The sequence below is a fragment of the Calliphora vicina genome, chromosome 5, assembly GCF_958450345.1.
Source record: "Calliphora vicina chromosome 5, idCalVici1.1, whole genome shotgun sequence".
Lineage (NCBI taxonomy): Eukaryota > Metazoa > Arthropoda > Insecta > Diptera > Calliphoridae > Calliphora > Calliphora vicina.
This window is the reverse complement of record NC_088784.1, coordinates 51376324-51393713: the sequence shown is the minus strand read 5'-3', so window position 1 is coordinate 51393713 and position 17390 is coordinate 51376324. Positions and strand designations below refer to the sequence as shown.

General features: G+C 35.1%; 1 protein-coding gene and 1 long non-coding RNA gene across 2 annotated transcripts; both read right to left on the bottom strand.

Moving 5' to 3' along the window:
* Window positions 1-737: 737 nt before the first annotated feature.
* On the bottom strand, window positions 738-5970 carry LOC135961248 (uncharacterized). The gene is made up of 3 exons (XM_065512745.1): window positions 4668-5970; window positions 2920-4599; window positions 738-2746 (listed from the first exon to the last, which is right to left on the bottom strand). Exons 1-3 carry the CDS (start codon window positions 5968-5970, stop codon window positions 738-740), a joined length of 4992 nt encoding a protein of 1663 aa, XP_065368817.1.
* Window positions 5971-14800: 8830 nt separating this feature from the next.
* LOC135959980 (uncharacterized) lies at window positions 14801-15992 on the bottom strand. Its single transcript, XR_010576567.1, has 3 exons — window positions 15965-15992; window positions 15832-15899; window positions 14801-14961 (listed from the first exon to the last, which is right to left on the bottom strand). It is a non-coding gene; the product is annotated as an uncharacterized LOC135959980 (long non-coding RNA).
* Between the last annotated feature and the right edge of the window lie 1398 nt (window positions 15993-17390).

The following is a 17390-nucleotide window of genomic DNA, read 5'->3' as shown; positions in this document are numbered from 1 at the left end:
AAGTTGATGTCAAAATTGGCATAAAAATAGGGGTCGGCCAGTCGAAGATTAGTATAAAGATTTGCGACTCTTTGAACTATCTTTTCTTTGGGTTTTTTACGTGGCAATTCATCCACGATCATAGTCAAAACGTGAGCGTATTTTTATTTTGCAAAAGCTGTCCGATCCAATCTTTTCCTGAGGCAGCTTATGTCGCTCTACGAGAAACCGAGCTATAGAGCTTACCTCGACACAAGGGTTAAGTAAATCTCTCACACTACTAAATTTCTCTCCCAGTTCCATTTTAACTATTATCGTTGGGAGTAGCGTAATAGAGCGTATTTATAGAGTTGTTAGATTGTTAGATAGAGTTGTTAGATAAAGTTGTTGGTTGATCATTGGCGGAGTCGGTAGTGCGTTTGTTCTCATTCAAACGTCGGTGTCGGTGTAGCAGGGTATGATGCTTGCCTTGACATTGTCGACAACGTTCTTTATTGCGACAGGACATTATCAAATGTGAGTGACCCAGACAGTTTTCACAATACATGTAGCGTTTTACAACCTTCAACTTCTCGGTCACGTTCATGGCTTTAAATTTTAGGCATTTTCTCAGCGGGTGGTCCTTACGGCATAGGCGACAATCAAAAGATGGCTTACGGTTTCGATTATTATTTCGGCTTCTGACTTCCAATGGCGATAGACTTCGGCTGCGATCGTTTGGCATCGTAGTAGCTGTGAATGAAATAGATAGAAATTTATTAGTGTTGTTCGGGATTGGGGAGTAAAACAAGTTTAACGATTGGCCTAGTAACGATGCCATTGGCAGTTCGTACTTCAGCGACTCTAACACGGTTATCTGAACAGCGAACAACATTTTCAATGCGACCAAGTCGCCATTGATTGGGGGATAAATTATCTTGTCTTATGACGACAAAATTGCCGATAGCATAATCACGCTGGGGGTATTTCCACTTAAAACGTTTGTGAAGTTCTTTGAGGTATTCCTCTTTCCACCTTTGCGCAAAGTGATGATGAAGAACCTTTAGTTTTTGCCAACGACTAACATAACTCAAAGAGTGATCTGTTAGATTAGGTTCTGGGGGTGATAATAAAGGACTACCGATAAAGTAATGTCCGGGGGTTAACGCACATAGATCTGTAGGGTTTTCACTACTAGAACTGAGTGGTCTTGAGTTTAAACAGGATTCTATACGAGCAAGCAAAGTGGAGAACTTCTCAAAGGTAAAATTCTGACTATGAGATACTCGTTTTAAGTGCATTTTGAAGCTCTTAACTCCGGCTTCCCAGAGACCTCCCATATGAGGTGCGCCTGGGGGTATAAAATGCCATTGAAGGGGGGTAAAATCATGTAATTCTAGCAGTTTTCGTCGCACAAGTGTCATAAATTGGGTTTTATCTACGTATAGTATGTTAGAAGCTCTAACAAAAGCAGTGCCATTATCCGAATATAAGGAATTTGGACAACCACGGCGGGAAAAGAAACGTGCAAACGCAGCTAGAAAGGCTTGAGTTGACATGTCACTGGTTGCTTCTAGATGTATGGCCTTTGTCGCGAAACAGACGAAAACCAGTACGTAACCCTTTGTTACCTTACAACCTCTGCCTGCATATGTTTTGATATCGAACGGTCCAGCGAAGTCGACACCGGTATTTGTGAAAGGACGCGAAAGTGTGGTCCTTTCTGGAGGTAAAGCTGCCATAATTTGCTGACGTTTTTGGATTACACACGTACGACATTGGGATATGATAGTTTTAAGCAGAGTTTTGAGCTTGGGCACGTAATAATATAGGCGCATGAGTCTGTACAACAGAGCATTCTGGCCATGGAGCGAGTATTTGTGCAAATATGTCAAGAATAAACGAGTGTACCGAGAGTGGTATGGCAATAATATGGGATATCGTTCATCGTAGTTTAGTGAAGGGGAGTTAGCCAATCGACCATTGATTCTCATGATACCTGTGGAATCTAAGAATGGGTTGAATGTTAAAAGGCTACTTTTTCGGGGAATTTCTTGACTTTGGGATAATAGATTATATTCATTTTCGAAGTATAATCTTTGGCTTGCAATGATCATTCCAGTTTTAGCGTTTTCCAGTTCAGCTCGGGTTAATTCATTCGTGGCTAGCTTATGGCGTTGATTACTATTACACCTGTAATAGAAACAAAATATCCGACATATAACGCGCATAGTCTTTGTTAAGTCTGAAAAATTGTTAAGGATATCGGTATTTTCGATTAGATTTAAGTGGACCTGAATGGGTTTCGCCTCTTCTTCGGTTGTGAAACTTGATGAGTTCGTAGGCCATTTATTTTTCGGACATCTAAGCCACGACGGTCCATGCCACCATAAATCATTCGAAGCAAGCTGGGATACTGTGATTCCACGGGTTGCCAGATCGGCGGGGTTATTTTTGGAGTCAACATGAGACCACGATTGACTTCCTACTTTTTCGATTATGGATGAAACTCTGTTTTCCACAAAGGTTTTCCATCTATTCGGGGGTTTCTGTAACCATGCCAAGACTATCGTTGAATCGGTCCAGAGAAATAGTTTAAGATTTTTTAGATCGAGCTGTGATTGAATAGATTCGATCATTGTAGCCATTAATTCTGCGCCACATAGCTCTTTTCGGGGTAGTGAAACAAACTTGACTGGGGCCACTTTCGTTTTGGCGACTAGCAGATGAGAAGAGACATAACCAAGGTTTTCAGCGCGCAAATACAATGTAGCGGCATATGCTTTCTCTGAAGCATCGCAAAAACCATGTAACTCGGTGGAGTATGACGGGTCAAAATCAACGAATCGGGGAATTTGGATATTTACATAATCGTCTAGGAAATCTTGCCATTGTTTGTTTCATCGTTCCAGATCTGTTGCATGATGATTTTTGCTACGATTATTTTGGGGGAAAACCAACCGGCGGGGTCAAAGAGCTTGGCAATTTCTGATAAAACTGATCTCTTGGTTACTGAGTTTCGATCGGGGTTATTCTTGAGTTGAAAGTAAAAATTATCAGTTCCAGCGTTCCAACGTAAACCTAAAGTCTTAGTTTTACAAGAGTCTGATAATTTCAGGAACTCTGTATCTAAAAGATGATCTGGAGAAAGACCTTTTAGTAAATAGTCGTGATTCGCAGTCCATTTACGAATGGTAAAACCAGCGGATTGAAGAACATCGATTAGTTCATCGCGATCTTTTAATGCTGTTGAAAGGGTATGAGCGCCGGCTAACACGTCGTCAACGTACATATAGTTGCGTAGGATATTGGAAACTGCAGGGTTTGATTGTTCACAAGATTTGGCTAACTCAAGCAGTGTACGGATGGCCAAATATGGGGCGCAGTTAACTCCAAAGGTTACGGTATTCAGCTCAAAGTCTTGTGGTTCATCTTGGGGGGAATTTCGAAAAATGATTCGTTGGAACGGGGTGTGAGAAGGATTTACAAGTATCTGACGATACATCTTCTCAATGTCCGAATTGAAAACATACCGAAATAGTCTCCAACGTAGAATGAGAATGGTCAAATCTGCTTGGAGAATAGGACCTGGGTAAAGTAAGTCGTTGAGACTATTTCCGTTGGACGAAGGACTTGACGCATTAAATACTACCCGCAACTTTGTGGTAGTACTATCGGGCTTTAGCACTGCATGGTGGGGTAAATAGTATGTGGTATTGGAATTAGATGGACTGACCATTGTCATTTGTCCGAGCGTTGAGTATTCAGAAATTACTCGATCATATTCTGACTTGAGCGGGGGGTTTTTCATGAGTCTAAGCTCATTTCGGAGAAACTGAGAAAGAGCAATATGACGAGATGGACCAATATTAATATCCTCAGGGTATTCCTGTCGGAAAGGCAACGAGACTATAAATCTACCACTATTATTGCGATATGTTGTTGACTGGTATATATTTTCGCAGTATGCATCTTCGGTTGAAAGGCGAGGTCTCTTCGGGACTTCTTCGATTTCCCAAAACTTCTGAAGTTGAAGATTTAGAGTTATTTCATTATAAAATGATGAAACCTTAGATATGTTACTCTGATTTGCTATTTTACCAGTTATAATCCACCCGAAGACCGTCTGTTGTGCAACTAAAGATTGAGTACTTTCCCATCGTAGACCATTTCGTATGATTTTCGGGTAAATGTCTCCACCAAGAAGTAATTCTATTTCCGAAAAGTTTGGAATTTGTGGATCAGCTCTTCTCAAATCAGAAAATTCACTATCGTTTAAGGCTAATGAGGGGAAATAGGGGAGTTGTCCAGTGAGCTTCTTAACTACGAAAGCATCTGTGAAGGTTTCAAATGTGTCATCTATGGGTGAGCCGATGCGAATGTAGCATAATTGTGTTGATGTGGCAGTTAAGGCTCCATTTAGGCCATGTACCTCAGTTTGAGATGATCGGGTTTTCAAGAGAAGTCGATTTTGAAGTTTTTTAGAAATAAAAGTTGCTTCCGAAGCAGAATCGATTAAAGCCCGAACTGTATATTTAAGATCATTGGAATAAATGTCTACAAGCGCGGTTCCGAGTAAAACAGTGGAGTTTGAAGTGGACTGTATTTGCGTAGAATATGTTTGTCGTACTTGAGCTGCCGCTGCAGCAGAAGTGGATGGGTTTACGTTTAAATTTGACGTTATAGGGGATTATTTACGGGGGTATTACTCGGATTTGGATTCTGGCTTCTAGTTACAGGTCGCGTGCTTGCTTGGGGGTTCGTAATCTCGGAACGATAAAGCAGAGAATGGTGTTTACGCTTGCACAAATGGCAAACATATTGACTTCTACATTTCTTCCATTCGTGGGAAGTTCCTAGGCAATTGGAAAATCTCTTTTGGTTCTTAAAAACCGCATAACGTTCATCAACAGTCATTGAGAGGAATGAAGGACAAAGCCTAAGGGAATGTGAGTCAGAGAAGATTGAACATTTAATAGTTTTATCAGAAGAGACACTGGTATTGTAACTATTGACTTTCTTTTTCTCCGTAAAATTTTGCTTCTTCGAGTTATGGTATTTATTCGGATTAGAGGTATTAGGGTTTGCAAAAGTAGTACGAACGTCAGCTACTGATTCGAGGGTTTGAAAACGGGATGTCAGAAAAGCGTCCATTTGCTTCCACGTTGGCAACTCTGTGCTGCTAGGTAAGGATTGTTCCCATAGGTAAGGATTGTTCCCACTTGTTTCGGGTAAACAAGTGGAGCAAATGTAAACGAAAATGATGTCCCAGTTCTCGGTATCAATTTTCAATAGGGATAGATTTGTAACACAATCGTTGATTGTTCGTTGAACGCGCCTTATGTTGCTTGAAGTCTCTTTTGCGACTGGGGAAATATTGAATAAATTCTTTAATTGTGCATTGATAATAATCCGTTTGTTCTCGTAGCGATTGACCAGATTACGCCATGCCATTTCAAAACCTTCATTGGTAATGGGACAAGTCTTCAACAGTTCACGAGCCTCACCTTGCGTTTTCTTAATTAAATGACACATCTTCTCAACTGGGGATAAACGAGTACTATTTCGGTATAAAGCCGTAAACATGTCGCGAAATGTTGGCCATGACTGATAATCGCCGTGAAAAACTTCAGTATCACACGGAGGCAACGAAATATGAGGGGTATTCTCAACTGGAGGGACAATTGCGGGATTTGTAGGCGCTGGGGAGCTATTGTTACGACATAGAGAATCTAAAATCTCATTAGACTTCGCTAAAACCCTGACATGAGCCTCAAAAGTTGAAAAGAATCGGGACTTCAGTGTTGCGACTTCAACATCTTCCTCTAATTCGTTAAATTTATTTAAGATTTCGTCGTAACGTGACCTAAAATCTGACCAGAGATGAACTATTTCATCCTTCTGAACTTCCAAGGTATGAAGGGAATGGCTATCGACAGGAAGGGTCTCAAAGTACGCTTGAAACTCGACTACGCGATCCGAAGCGCGAATAAAGTCATCGAGGACTGACATGATGAAGTCTCAAAATAGTATGGGGGTTGAAAAATTGCAAATATTTGTGAAAAATCAGAGTAGGCACAAATCGAAACCGAAATGAATCGAGCAACTTAGTTTTAGGGCTTATAAAACCGGCAAACGATTAATAACCACGAGTGTAAAACGAAATAATAATTGTACCAGGTATTAAAGAAAACGATTGATGATAATGATTATTTATCACAACTGAATGTCAAATAGTAGTTTATATATGGTAAATAAATTTTAAAATGTGAAATATGTATAGAATTATATAAAAATAGTAATATTTATAGAAAATTTCTTAAAAGTGCAATTATTATTAAGTTGATTGATTAATTTATTAAATATGCAATGAATTGTAGGTATACAGTTATTTACTTTGGATTTATGAGTGAAATTATTAGGCTTAGGGGGGTTTTCTCTTAATTTCACAATGAAAAAAAAATGTATGCTTTAGCTCACTCTTATTCAGATACAAAACTTTTATTCGGATTTTAATAAACCAAAAGTATTTTTTAATAAATTGAAGTTCACGTATTAAATTTATTTTTAACTTTTATTTCATTACATTTATTTATTGAATTTTAACGAAAAAGTATATATTTATTTTAATTTAAATAGTTTTCATTTTATTTTATTTATTTAAATTTATTTTAGTTTAATCAAATGTTTATGTTGTAAATATTTTTGTTTTTTACATGAAAAATGTTCACTGGTTTGTGTGTGTGTTAAAGATATTTATTTGTTTCAAACCCAAAAAATAATCCAGACTAAATAACAAAACTAGATACAATGATGTAAATACAAAAAAAACTTCGATTGTTTTGTTTCTGTTGGATGTGTATATACATACGTATGCATAGTTTTTTTTTATTTTACATTTAATTCTTGCTTTGTTTTGATTCTGTGTTATGTATGTTCGTGTGTATGTTTTTCTTTTTTCTTCTTATTCTTGTTTTGTTTTGATTATTTAGAATATTAAGTTGCGTTTGGTTTGATCTTACTTCTCTTTTGGTTTGATTGTAAAAGCTTTATTTTTCTTTACACGCACAATTTGATGATCAATGTTCGAGTTGTAATGTTTGAGAGAGACCTATTGATCGAACTTCGGTATTTACAACTTAAAGGCTGTTTGATGACCGTAAATGTAAATATACAAGTTGAAACACACTGATATTTAAATATTGTTCTATGTTAAGCTTAGATTTTTTAGTTTTTCACTCAAGTATTTTCTTTGTGGATTTCCATTTTATTAGCTGGGGGATATTTTATGTTCACAAAAATGATAACTGTATACTCTACTTTGTTACTGGTGTAGCTAAACACGGGCGGCAAGCGTTTTTTAGTTGTCAAAAGTTCTCATGCCCATACAATTTGTATGTAGCATACCGAAATAACGCGGCGGCAACGCTATGGCAACGCTAAAGATGTAAAGCAGAAAGAAAAGATTTGGGAGGATATTGGAACACAAATAAATTTGTCAGGTAATAAAAGTGATCATTAGTTACCTTGAAAAATTATGTGTTCAATTTTTAATTTATTTAGCCAAAGATTGCAAAGTGAAGTGGAAGAGCTTACGCGACAGATATAGAAAGCAAAAACATGCCGAAGATCTTCCCTCTGGTTCTTCACAAAAGCTTGGAACTCCATGGAAGCACATGAATAGTTTAAGTTTTTTAGCAGAATCTATAGAGCCTGCAAGGTAAACAAATTATATAATACTTTTAAAAGTGAAAATAGAACTGAAATGTCGTTCTGTTAATTTCAGTACAATCGGTAATATTTCCGAAGAATTGGACACCAGTGTGGAGTGGCTACTCGATGATAACAGCAACCAAACAACGGGTTCTAATTCACAAACAACCCGAAAAAGAAAAAATGATGATCTTTTTACGGAAGTGCTAATGGCCATGAAAAAAAATACGAGGAGCCACCAAAACAATTAAATACGGAAAAATACACCAACTTTTTTGAAATGCTAAAAGAAAAGTTTAATAAATTAGACGAAAGTGAAGTTGACAATGTTCAACTTGAAATTTTACAATTAGTAAACCAAAAAATCGTTTATAAAAAGTAGAATCTATAATTTACAAATCTATAAATTGATTTATCTTGATTTGAAATTGTATATTTGTTTTTTGTAGGTAACAAATTCATTTTTACAAATATGTAATTTCAAATCAAGGTAAATCAATTTATAGATTTGTAAATTATAGATTTTGCATTTAAAAACGTTTTTTGGTTTACTAATTGTAAAATTTTATGTTAAACATTATTAACTTATCTGTACCTTATGTGATTATAAATCAAAAATGTATCTCATTGTAATGTATGTATCTCATTCAAATGTATTCCTTGTTTGTTAATAAAAACATTTAATTTAAAGAACAACAATTGTGAACATGTAAAATCAAAAACACTTCATCTTCAAGATCAAAATCGCAAAGAACTTTAACAAATTCGATTTGTTTACCTTTTTTCTGCTGTTCAGGTCCATAGGTAGCAAACCGTTCAAACTTCAAGGAAACATTCAACTACAAAAATGTACCTAATCTCAATAAACAACTTTCTAGAACATATAAACTTCCTAGGAATGATTTTTAACACCGCACACTGAGGCATAATTAATTTTTTTTGGAAATAAATCTGGCATTTCTAAACGGCTGATCCGATCTGGATACAATTTGACGCGGGCGTAGCCAAGTAGCATTCGAGTTTAAGCCATTAAAATGGGTCCTACAAATGATCCAGTTGTGGCGCTACGGGGGCTTAAAGTAGGATACCTTCGACATGTAAAATTTTTAAACACGTACAATTTTTTTGTTTCCCATTTGATTTTAAAGATTTTTATATTTTTGGAAAGCGCCCGTCTAGGGCTTGAAAAAACATGTATGTAGATGCATGTGCTATTTATCTCTTATAATTTGCGAGTTATAGGCATTTTAAATTTACATTTTTTTTTTTTTTTTTTTTTAACGTTTTATTGATTTATTGAATCTGTCTATTTTGACCTTACAATAAGTATTTAAATCTTATAACTAAAATTAAAACTATTTGCTCTTCAGCAAGAGAGCCATTATGGTAAACTGTCACTCATCTTAGCGGGGTGGTAGATCTGCTCTACGGAGCCTGGATCGGGTTTGGGTCTGCACAAGTTGTCTTGCAAGGGAATTGGGATGGTTTCGCAGCTTCACAATATATTTCTCACGGACTTTCTCGAACTCTTCCTTTACCAATGTCACTTCTAAGTCTCTGTGGATGTTTTCATTTCTTATGTACCATGGTGCTCCCGTCATGGTCCTAAGAATTTTAGATTGGGCCCTCTGTATAAGATCAATACTGGTGTTGCTAGCCATTCCCCATAATTGAATTCCATATGTCCAAATTGGTTTTAAAACGGTCTTATACAGGATGACTTTATATTCAAGGCTTAATTTTGATTGGTCACTGATTAACCAATGAAAGCTAGAGGCTTTTAACTTCATGTGAAGTCTCTTGGTTTCTATGTGTCGGCGCCAAGTAAGCCGTCTATCTAGATGAATACCAAGGTAGGTGACATAATCAGACTGCGGTATATTAACGTTGTTGAGTGTGACAGGTGGGCAATTTCCTCTCCTTAGAGCGAACGTAACATGTTTACTTTTCAGCTCATTTACCTTTATTCGCCAGTTTTTCAACCATGACTCCACACGTACGAGGTAATTCTGTAGTTGACTAGATGCCATGAGTGGGTTTTCGTCTGAGCTAATAATGGCGGTATCATCAGCAAATGTTGAAATTGTTAGTTTATCGCACGTAGGGAGGTCGGAGGTGTAAATCAAATATAGCGTAGGTCCCAGTACACTTCCCTGTGGAACGCCAGCTCCAATCTTGCATTCTCTCGTCACATAATCATTGTACTTAACTCTGAAAAGTCTATTCGATAAATAAGACTCCAGCAATTTATGAGTACATAGTGGTAGTAAACATTTGATTTTATGTATTAGACCCTTATGCCATACCTTGTCAAAAGCCTGAGCAACGTCTAAAAAAATGGCAGAACAATATTTCTTTAATTCAAAAGATTTTCGAATCTCTCCAGTTAAACGATTGACCTGTTCAATGGTGCCATGATGTTCACGGAAACCAAATTGGTGTACTGGGATAATGTTTCCATCATTCAAAAAAGGTATTATCTTTTCCTGGAATATTTTTTCGAATAACTTCGACAAACAAGGGAGTAGGCTAATAGGTCTATAAGAAGATGGCAGGGTTAAATCTTTACCCGGTTTAGGTATCATTATTATTTGAGAAATTTTCCAATTTTTTGGATAAATTCCTAGTTTCAAGATCGCATTAAACAATATAGATAGCACAATTATTGCCACATTTGGTAGGTTCTTAATCATTGATGGCGTTATTAAATCATATCCCGGTGATTTTTTCAAGTCTAATTTATTTTTAATTACTCTATTAACATCCTCAGGACTAATATCGAATTGGGCTGCATTAGCCATTGTTGAAGCTGGCAGTTCTTCTAGTTCAAACTCATTTGCCGTGGAGTTGGGCTGAAATACTTCACTTAAATGTTCAGCAAATACTGAGGCTTTTTCTATAGCACTTCGTGCCCAGGTTCCGTCAGCTTTTCTTAAAGCGCTTTGTGCCTCTACCGGTGGCTTAATGTTCCTCGTTGCCTTCCAAAAGAGAAATTTGTGTATTTTGTACTCGTCAAACTTTTAATATATTTTTCGTTTATGCGATCCTCCTCTAAATGAAGGGCTCTTTTCAGTTTTCGTACTGCTGCGGACAGCCTCTGCTTTGCAGCAGGTGATCTATTATGTTGCCATTCTCTTCTGAGTCTTCTCTTTTCGAGAAGAAGTCTTTCAATATCCGAACTTGAAATAGGCGTATTAGTTTTTGGAGGGATCTGGCACCTAGAGTGTTCCAGAGCCGAAACAATCAGTGACGTGAAGTCATTAACGGTCCTATCTATGTCTTCCTCACACTGTAAATTAGGATTTGTGTGGATATGACTGCTGATATATTTTCTATATTTTAGCCAATTTGTCTTAAAATACAAAGAGTCCTTAGGAAATCTTGGGGTGTTGGGTCTCTCACAATAATTAATAATTACAGGAGAGTGGTCAGAAGATAGATCATAGGATATTTCTGTGGATATTGCATTCCGAATAATATTTCTGCATATGGCGAAGTCTATTAGATCAGGAATTTTTCTAGGATCAGTTGGCCAATAAGTTGGGTGTCCAGGAGACACAAAATCTAAGCAATTTTTGCGATCAACTAGAGCTTTATACAGCTGTCTACCTCTGGGATTTACCAATCGCGAACCCCAATATGTATGTTTGGCATTGTAGTCTCCACATGCCAGAAACCGATCTCCTAGTGTTATAAAGAATTCTTCAAATTTTTCCTTGGTCATCGAAAAACGTGGTGGGCAATATATAGAGCTCAGAGTTAGGTCTCCAGCTGGGTATTCAAGGCGAATAGATGTTGCTTGCATATAATCCTTTGAAAACGCTTCTAGGGCATAGTGTCTCAATCGGTTTCTAATTATGATACCGGTACCGCCATGTGCCTTACCATCCGGATGGTTTGTGTAATAAAATGAGTATCCTGATATATTAAAGTTATATCTATTTGTAAGATGTGTCTCCGAAATTAACATCACATCGATGCTTTTATTTAACATAAAATGGGAAATTTCCGATTTGTGCTGGTTTAAACCATTTGCATTCCAGAAACATATCTTCAAAAAATTCATTTTCTTGTTAATAGAATTTGAATCATTTGGTTCTGTGCTCTCAGAAGCTCTTGTATTGTGTTTTGCATGGATGACATGAAGTTAGTCATATTTTGATTAAGAGAGGAAATATTCTCAGTAAGTGTTTGCATAAGGTTTTCCAACCCTCCCATATTTTGGGGGACTTTTGGCTTTTGATAACCCGTTTTTAAAATACTGGCGTATGAGCTGGCTCCAGCATTAATTGTAGCTCCCTGGCCATTTTCCTGTGATACTGGATGAGTCGCATTTATTTTATCATTTGAAAAATCTACTCCAGAGCTTAGTGGTCTAGATGTAGATACCGAATTTGTAGGTGTTGATTCAACTATTTCACCTCTCAACAGCTTTTGCCTCTCTCTTAATCTTTTTAGTAACTCCTTGTAGACCGGGCATCCGCGATAATTAGCGGAATGATCTCCACCGCAGTTACCACATTTCCTACTGAGACCATTCTCAACTATATCACATTGTGACGAAGAGTGCAGGCCTCCGCATGCAACACATACTGTGCGTAGGGTACAATAATTACGTGTATGTCCAAATTCCTGACAATTACTACACTGAACTGGACGATTACGCTTAAGAGGTTCCTCTATATTTACTCTACGATTCAACAAATATCTTAGAGTGTATATAGGGTGAGTTTCATTATTTTTTAATTTCCTATCATCAGGCTCTAACTCAACCCTAAACATTGGCTGAGGAACCTTGTCTCTATTAAAGATATTGACTACATTCTTTGTCTGATAGCCCAATTCTTCCAGGGCCTCCTTGATTTCGTTTGTATCTACACTGGACTCTATACCTTTTATGACCACTATCAAGCCCTTGCAACTCTTAAGTTGATATGTATAAAAGTTTTTCTTACTGTCATTTAGGTGTTGAGAAATTTTTCTATAACAATCCTCAGTGTATACAACTATTTTTGTCTCTTGCACACCTCCTTTTCTTATTGGAACAATATGAAAATTATTTTTTCCAATGAGTTCAATAAATGATTTCACTAAGCTATTAGAGCTAGTTTCACGAAGGAATATTGGTGGTGGTTTTAACGGTTTACGGATGGATTTATCATCATTTTTTTGACGATTAGAATCTTCCTCACTCAAGAGAGCAAAACGGTTACTTTTCAAGGGGTTATCAGTAATTTTTTGCTTCTTCTCAGAAGGCAGACTTTTCTGGGGACTTAAATTTCGCTTATTAATTCTTATATATCTAAGCATACCTGTTTGAACTGGAGATTTAGTTTTACTTATCTTATTTCCAACCTTAGGTATAGCACCACTTGATGTTCCATTATCTTCCATCACGGTATTTTCAGTGTTAAATACATTAAAACTCTCACTAGGTGTTGTTAGTGGATTATCATAAGCTTGTGTATTTATCATTGTCGACTCTGTTATATCTACTGCAGTATTTGTTGTTGTACCAGAACACTTTTTATTTTCTTTTATGCTTTGTTCTAAACAAGCATTACTAGGTGATGATGTGTGTGCAATATTGTTCTCATGTATTTGTATCACGGGGGAACAAGAGCGCGCTCTCTCAATCGGTTTGGCGGTTAAATAATTTTTGTTAAAGTCTGGATCTCTTATATTTTTGTTAGCACTTCTATTTTCACCCTCCCCGTTCAAAAATATGTAGGCATTTCTACCGTTTAAACTGAGTCTGCTCTCATTATGAGAGTTCATATGCTCACAGTAATTTAACGAAATTTGAAAAAAGAAAATAAACAAAGCACTTTTAAACAAATTTCTATTTTTTTTGTTATATTGTATATTTTTTTTTGTTTGTTTATATTAAACACTTAGAGAAATATATTTTTTTTTTTGCGTCCAATCGCTAAATTTTTCCTTTTTATTTAAATTTTCACTGAAACCACTTAAATCGCGGAGCGAATAAAAAACACGTCTGCTTCTCATAAGAATTGCAGATGGTCCGCTTTTTTAAAAATATAGGTCGTACTTTTGGACCCAACGGACTCAATTTGTTCTGGTAGTTATACAACTAAATTACCAATAATATACAAAAGATTTCAGAGTAATATCGATTATTGATCCAAAAATAAAGGATATTAAATTTAAGAATTCAAAAACTAGTAGATTCTAGCTGTTTTTTGGGCGAAAATATGTCTTAAAAAAAAACATTCTTTAAGAACTTATAACAATTTTATGGTTTTGTGTAAGCTATCTTTACGAAGAATGTAATGGTATAAACATATGTCCTATTATTCGAATATGTTGCCCCTACGCCCTTTGGAATTTGACTTATTTTTGTTTATCAGAAAACCGAAAGCAGCTTTGGAAACCTTGACGTGTTCCCTATTTATCCCCAAAGTATTTTCCTAGTCTCAAAGGAAATGAGGACCCTGTGGGTCCTCATTTGGGATTTTGGATTGGGATTTTCGCTCCAATTTTTAGGAATTGCGGGATTTCCTTTGACATGTTTTTTTACACTTTGTTATTTAAAATGATAAATTTAAAAAACGTCGAAAATTTAATTGAATTTTGTTCAAAAATAAAGTTTTTATTACATATTACTTATTTATTGAGTTTCTAAAACTAAAATTTGTATCAAAATTTTAATAGGATTGTAAATATTGGGAACAATTTGATCCACATGTATTCCGAACTATTTTTTTGTTTAGATGAGTTTTCATATTTTATTATAACCAACCATTGATTTGTATTGAATAAAATATTAAGAAACTTTATAAAAAATTTTATTATGAAAAAGTGCAATATTTTTGAACGACTTAGTTTTAAAGTGGCACATTGTTAATATAATAAATATGTTATACCCTACACTACCATAGTGGGGAGGGTATATTGGGTTAGTGCTGATGTTTGTAACATACCAAGGCCCACTTCCGAAAATCATTTTAATGAGTATAGATTTCTTAAAAATTTTGGTATTCAAATAAAATTCAACACAAATAGGTTTCATATATGCACAAGTCATGCCACCTAATTTTATTGCGATTGGTCCATAATTATATTGGTGTAGGGTATCATATGGTCGGAATTTAAATAGTGACAAAGTTCATTTCTTAAGCCAAGGGCTGCTTGACTTGACGTGTTTGCAGTATTCAAATCTTGTCTATTCACACTATTCAAATTTGAGCTGTCGCTTTCCTCTGTAACAGTTGAATTTATTATGCCAAATCTTAGGAAATTGTGAAGCACTACTGTTGCTAATACGATCTAATAAAACAAAAAAATATTTTTTTATATAATATCGCACTCGTTCAACAATACTGTGGCTGACTTCCAAAATGTTAGTTGCTTTGTATTTGAACAAAGTATACTGTTTCATAATGCCGGCATACAAAATGCTTACTGTGTATACTATTTCAAAATGCCGAAAATGAGTATTTTGAACGCAGTAAAAAAGCAATCACGCATCGGTTTTATAGTTGATGCTTTCTTTGACAATTTTTTATTTACGCACACAAATAAAAAAGAAATGAATATAGAAAATGGCCGACTCACAAATGAAGTAATATTATTTTTTTTGGATAAAAAAAACTTAATATAAACTCCAAATAAATACTTTTATATATTTTTCAGTCAAAAAAATGATAATTTGCATTATTTTCATTTCATATCGTAAATGTAAACAAAGTATATAGTTGCATTGTTTAGGAAGTTTAAATATGTACATAATTAAAATACTGTAGTAGAACTGCATACAAACTTTGCATTGATACATTTTGGAAGTCAGTTAATAGCATTTTTCTGAAACTTCTCGATATTTTTTTGTATTATTTGATTATTTTTAACTTGAATAAAGGCTCAATTCAAAATAATACGTTCTTTTATGAAAATATACAATGTATTTCAATTTAAATTTTTGTATTAACTCAAAATAATACTTTTTGTTGATACAAGGTATTCACTAATTATCACGAAAATGGTCTCAAATGTGGTTTTCGGGATGAAATTTTTACAGTATATAGATATTGATGTTGTTAGTTAATTTCTTGCAAAAAGTGAATTTTTAAAAATTTTGAGTTAATACAGTATTGTTGAACGAGTGCGATATGTATTTAGAAAACATATGTATGTTAATACCTTTTTTGCGTTTTCCGGTGAAAACGATATGCTCGTCATCAAAACTCTCCAACGAGAAGTAAGTATTCCTTAAAAAATTAAATGTAAACAAATATATTTTTATATGCATTCGTACAGTAGAAGTTTTTCTTACCAAAAGCAATCTCAATGCCTATTCTAGATCAGAGGTTCGCAAAAATAAATCCTCTCACCAAACACTTACTCTCACCAACACATTCAATTCTTTATTTTATTCAGTGCACCTACAAACACACAAATACAAAAACTGAAAAAATAAAGAAAAAGTCATACACCAATGCTCATGCGTATTCCTAGTTGTCTCGTTGAGTGGACAACGACTACTAAAATGTAAGAGCATAAGAATACGTGTGATTTTATTTTCCACAATTGTGGTATGGGCTGCGCATTACTGTTCTAGATCTACTTATTCTTTTGTTGAATATCTCTTTAGTTGGATCAGTAATTTTTGAATAGGGCTTCATAATATTTTCTTTTAATGGAAATGCTGCATCAGCTACAAAATAGTATGGGAATAGAACATTTGATCCAGGCAAGTTTTTTGCTGCAGGTACATTTAAAGTTTTATTTAATATCATTTTCCTAAATTGGGAATTTCTAAAAACTCCACCATCACTCTGGCTACCATATGCACCTACGTCTACCAGTGTAAACGTGTAATTACTGTCACACGCCGCAAGTAAAACCTTCAAAATATAAACATTTCAATTAATTTAGCTATTTCTGAATTTAAAATTATTACTTACGATGCTGTTAAATTTTTTATAATTAAAAAATTGTGAACCGGAATTCGGTGGACATGTTAATCTTACATGTTTTCCATCTAATGCTCCTAAGCAATGAGGTAACTGAGTGGTTTGATAAAAATCATCAGCAATTTTGACCCACTCTTCAGTATTAGGTGGACTAACGTAATTACGCTTCCGTGAGCTAAAAAACTATATTCCATAAAAGATTAGAATCCAAATTAACTACTGTAAGGTTATGTACAGCCTTTGCTCTGGTTCAATGGGTTTCCTGTGGGAGTATTTCCTAAGCCAAGGTTCAACTAAATTTAGCAAAACATTAAACTGATCATGAGTTAACCTGGTGGATTTGAAAAATAGGTCTGGGTTGTTTTCAATTAAAATATTAACTCCCGTAGAATAAAATCCGTATGATGCACGACTTTTAAAAATCCTCCAAATCATCCACATAACTCATTTTTTAAACTTTAATATTATATTTAGTTTTTTATAAAATTTTAGTTAAGACATCACAAAAGAAAAATCAAATATGGTTATTGTCTAAATAATCAGGGTTGTTATATTTATTTTTTTTAACCCTGTTTTTATTGTTTGACGTAGCGTTGGCGCTGTTGTTTAGGTATGGCATTTCAGCGTTAAAGCTAAGCGGAAAAAAACGTTCCGTCTTACGCTTTTGTTTAGGTAGGTCAGTTATTGGACTATTTATTTTTTTTTTGTTTGCACTTTTATTTTTGTTGTAATTCGCACTTTTATTTATAAAAAAAAAACAAGAAACTGAACACTTACTTTTTTTTT

What these genes read in the sequence shown, in the direction of transcription:
- LOC135961248 (XM_065512745.1), bottom strand. Translation starts at nt 5,970, where the DNA reads ATGTCAGTCCTCGATGACTTTATTCGCGCTTCGGATCGCGTAGTCGAG. An exon ending in AAGCCAGAATCCAAATCCGA is followed by an intron (nt 4,600 to 4,667) that starts GTAATACCCCCG and finishes CTTCTGCTGCAG; the next exon opens with CGGCAGCTCAAGTACGACAA. An exon ending in CAAGCTCTTTGACCCCGCCG is followed by an intron (nt 2,747 to 2,919) that starts GTTGGTTTTCCC and finishes GCGATGCTTCAG; the next exon opens with AGAAAGCATATGCCGCTACA.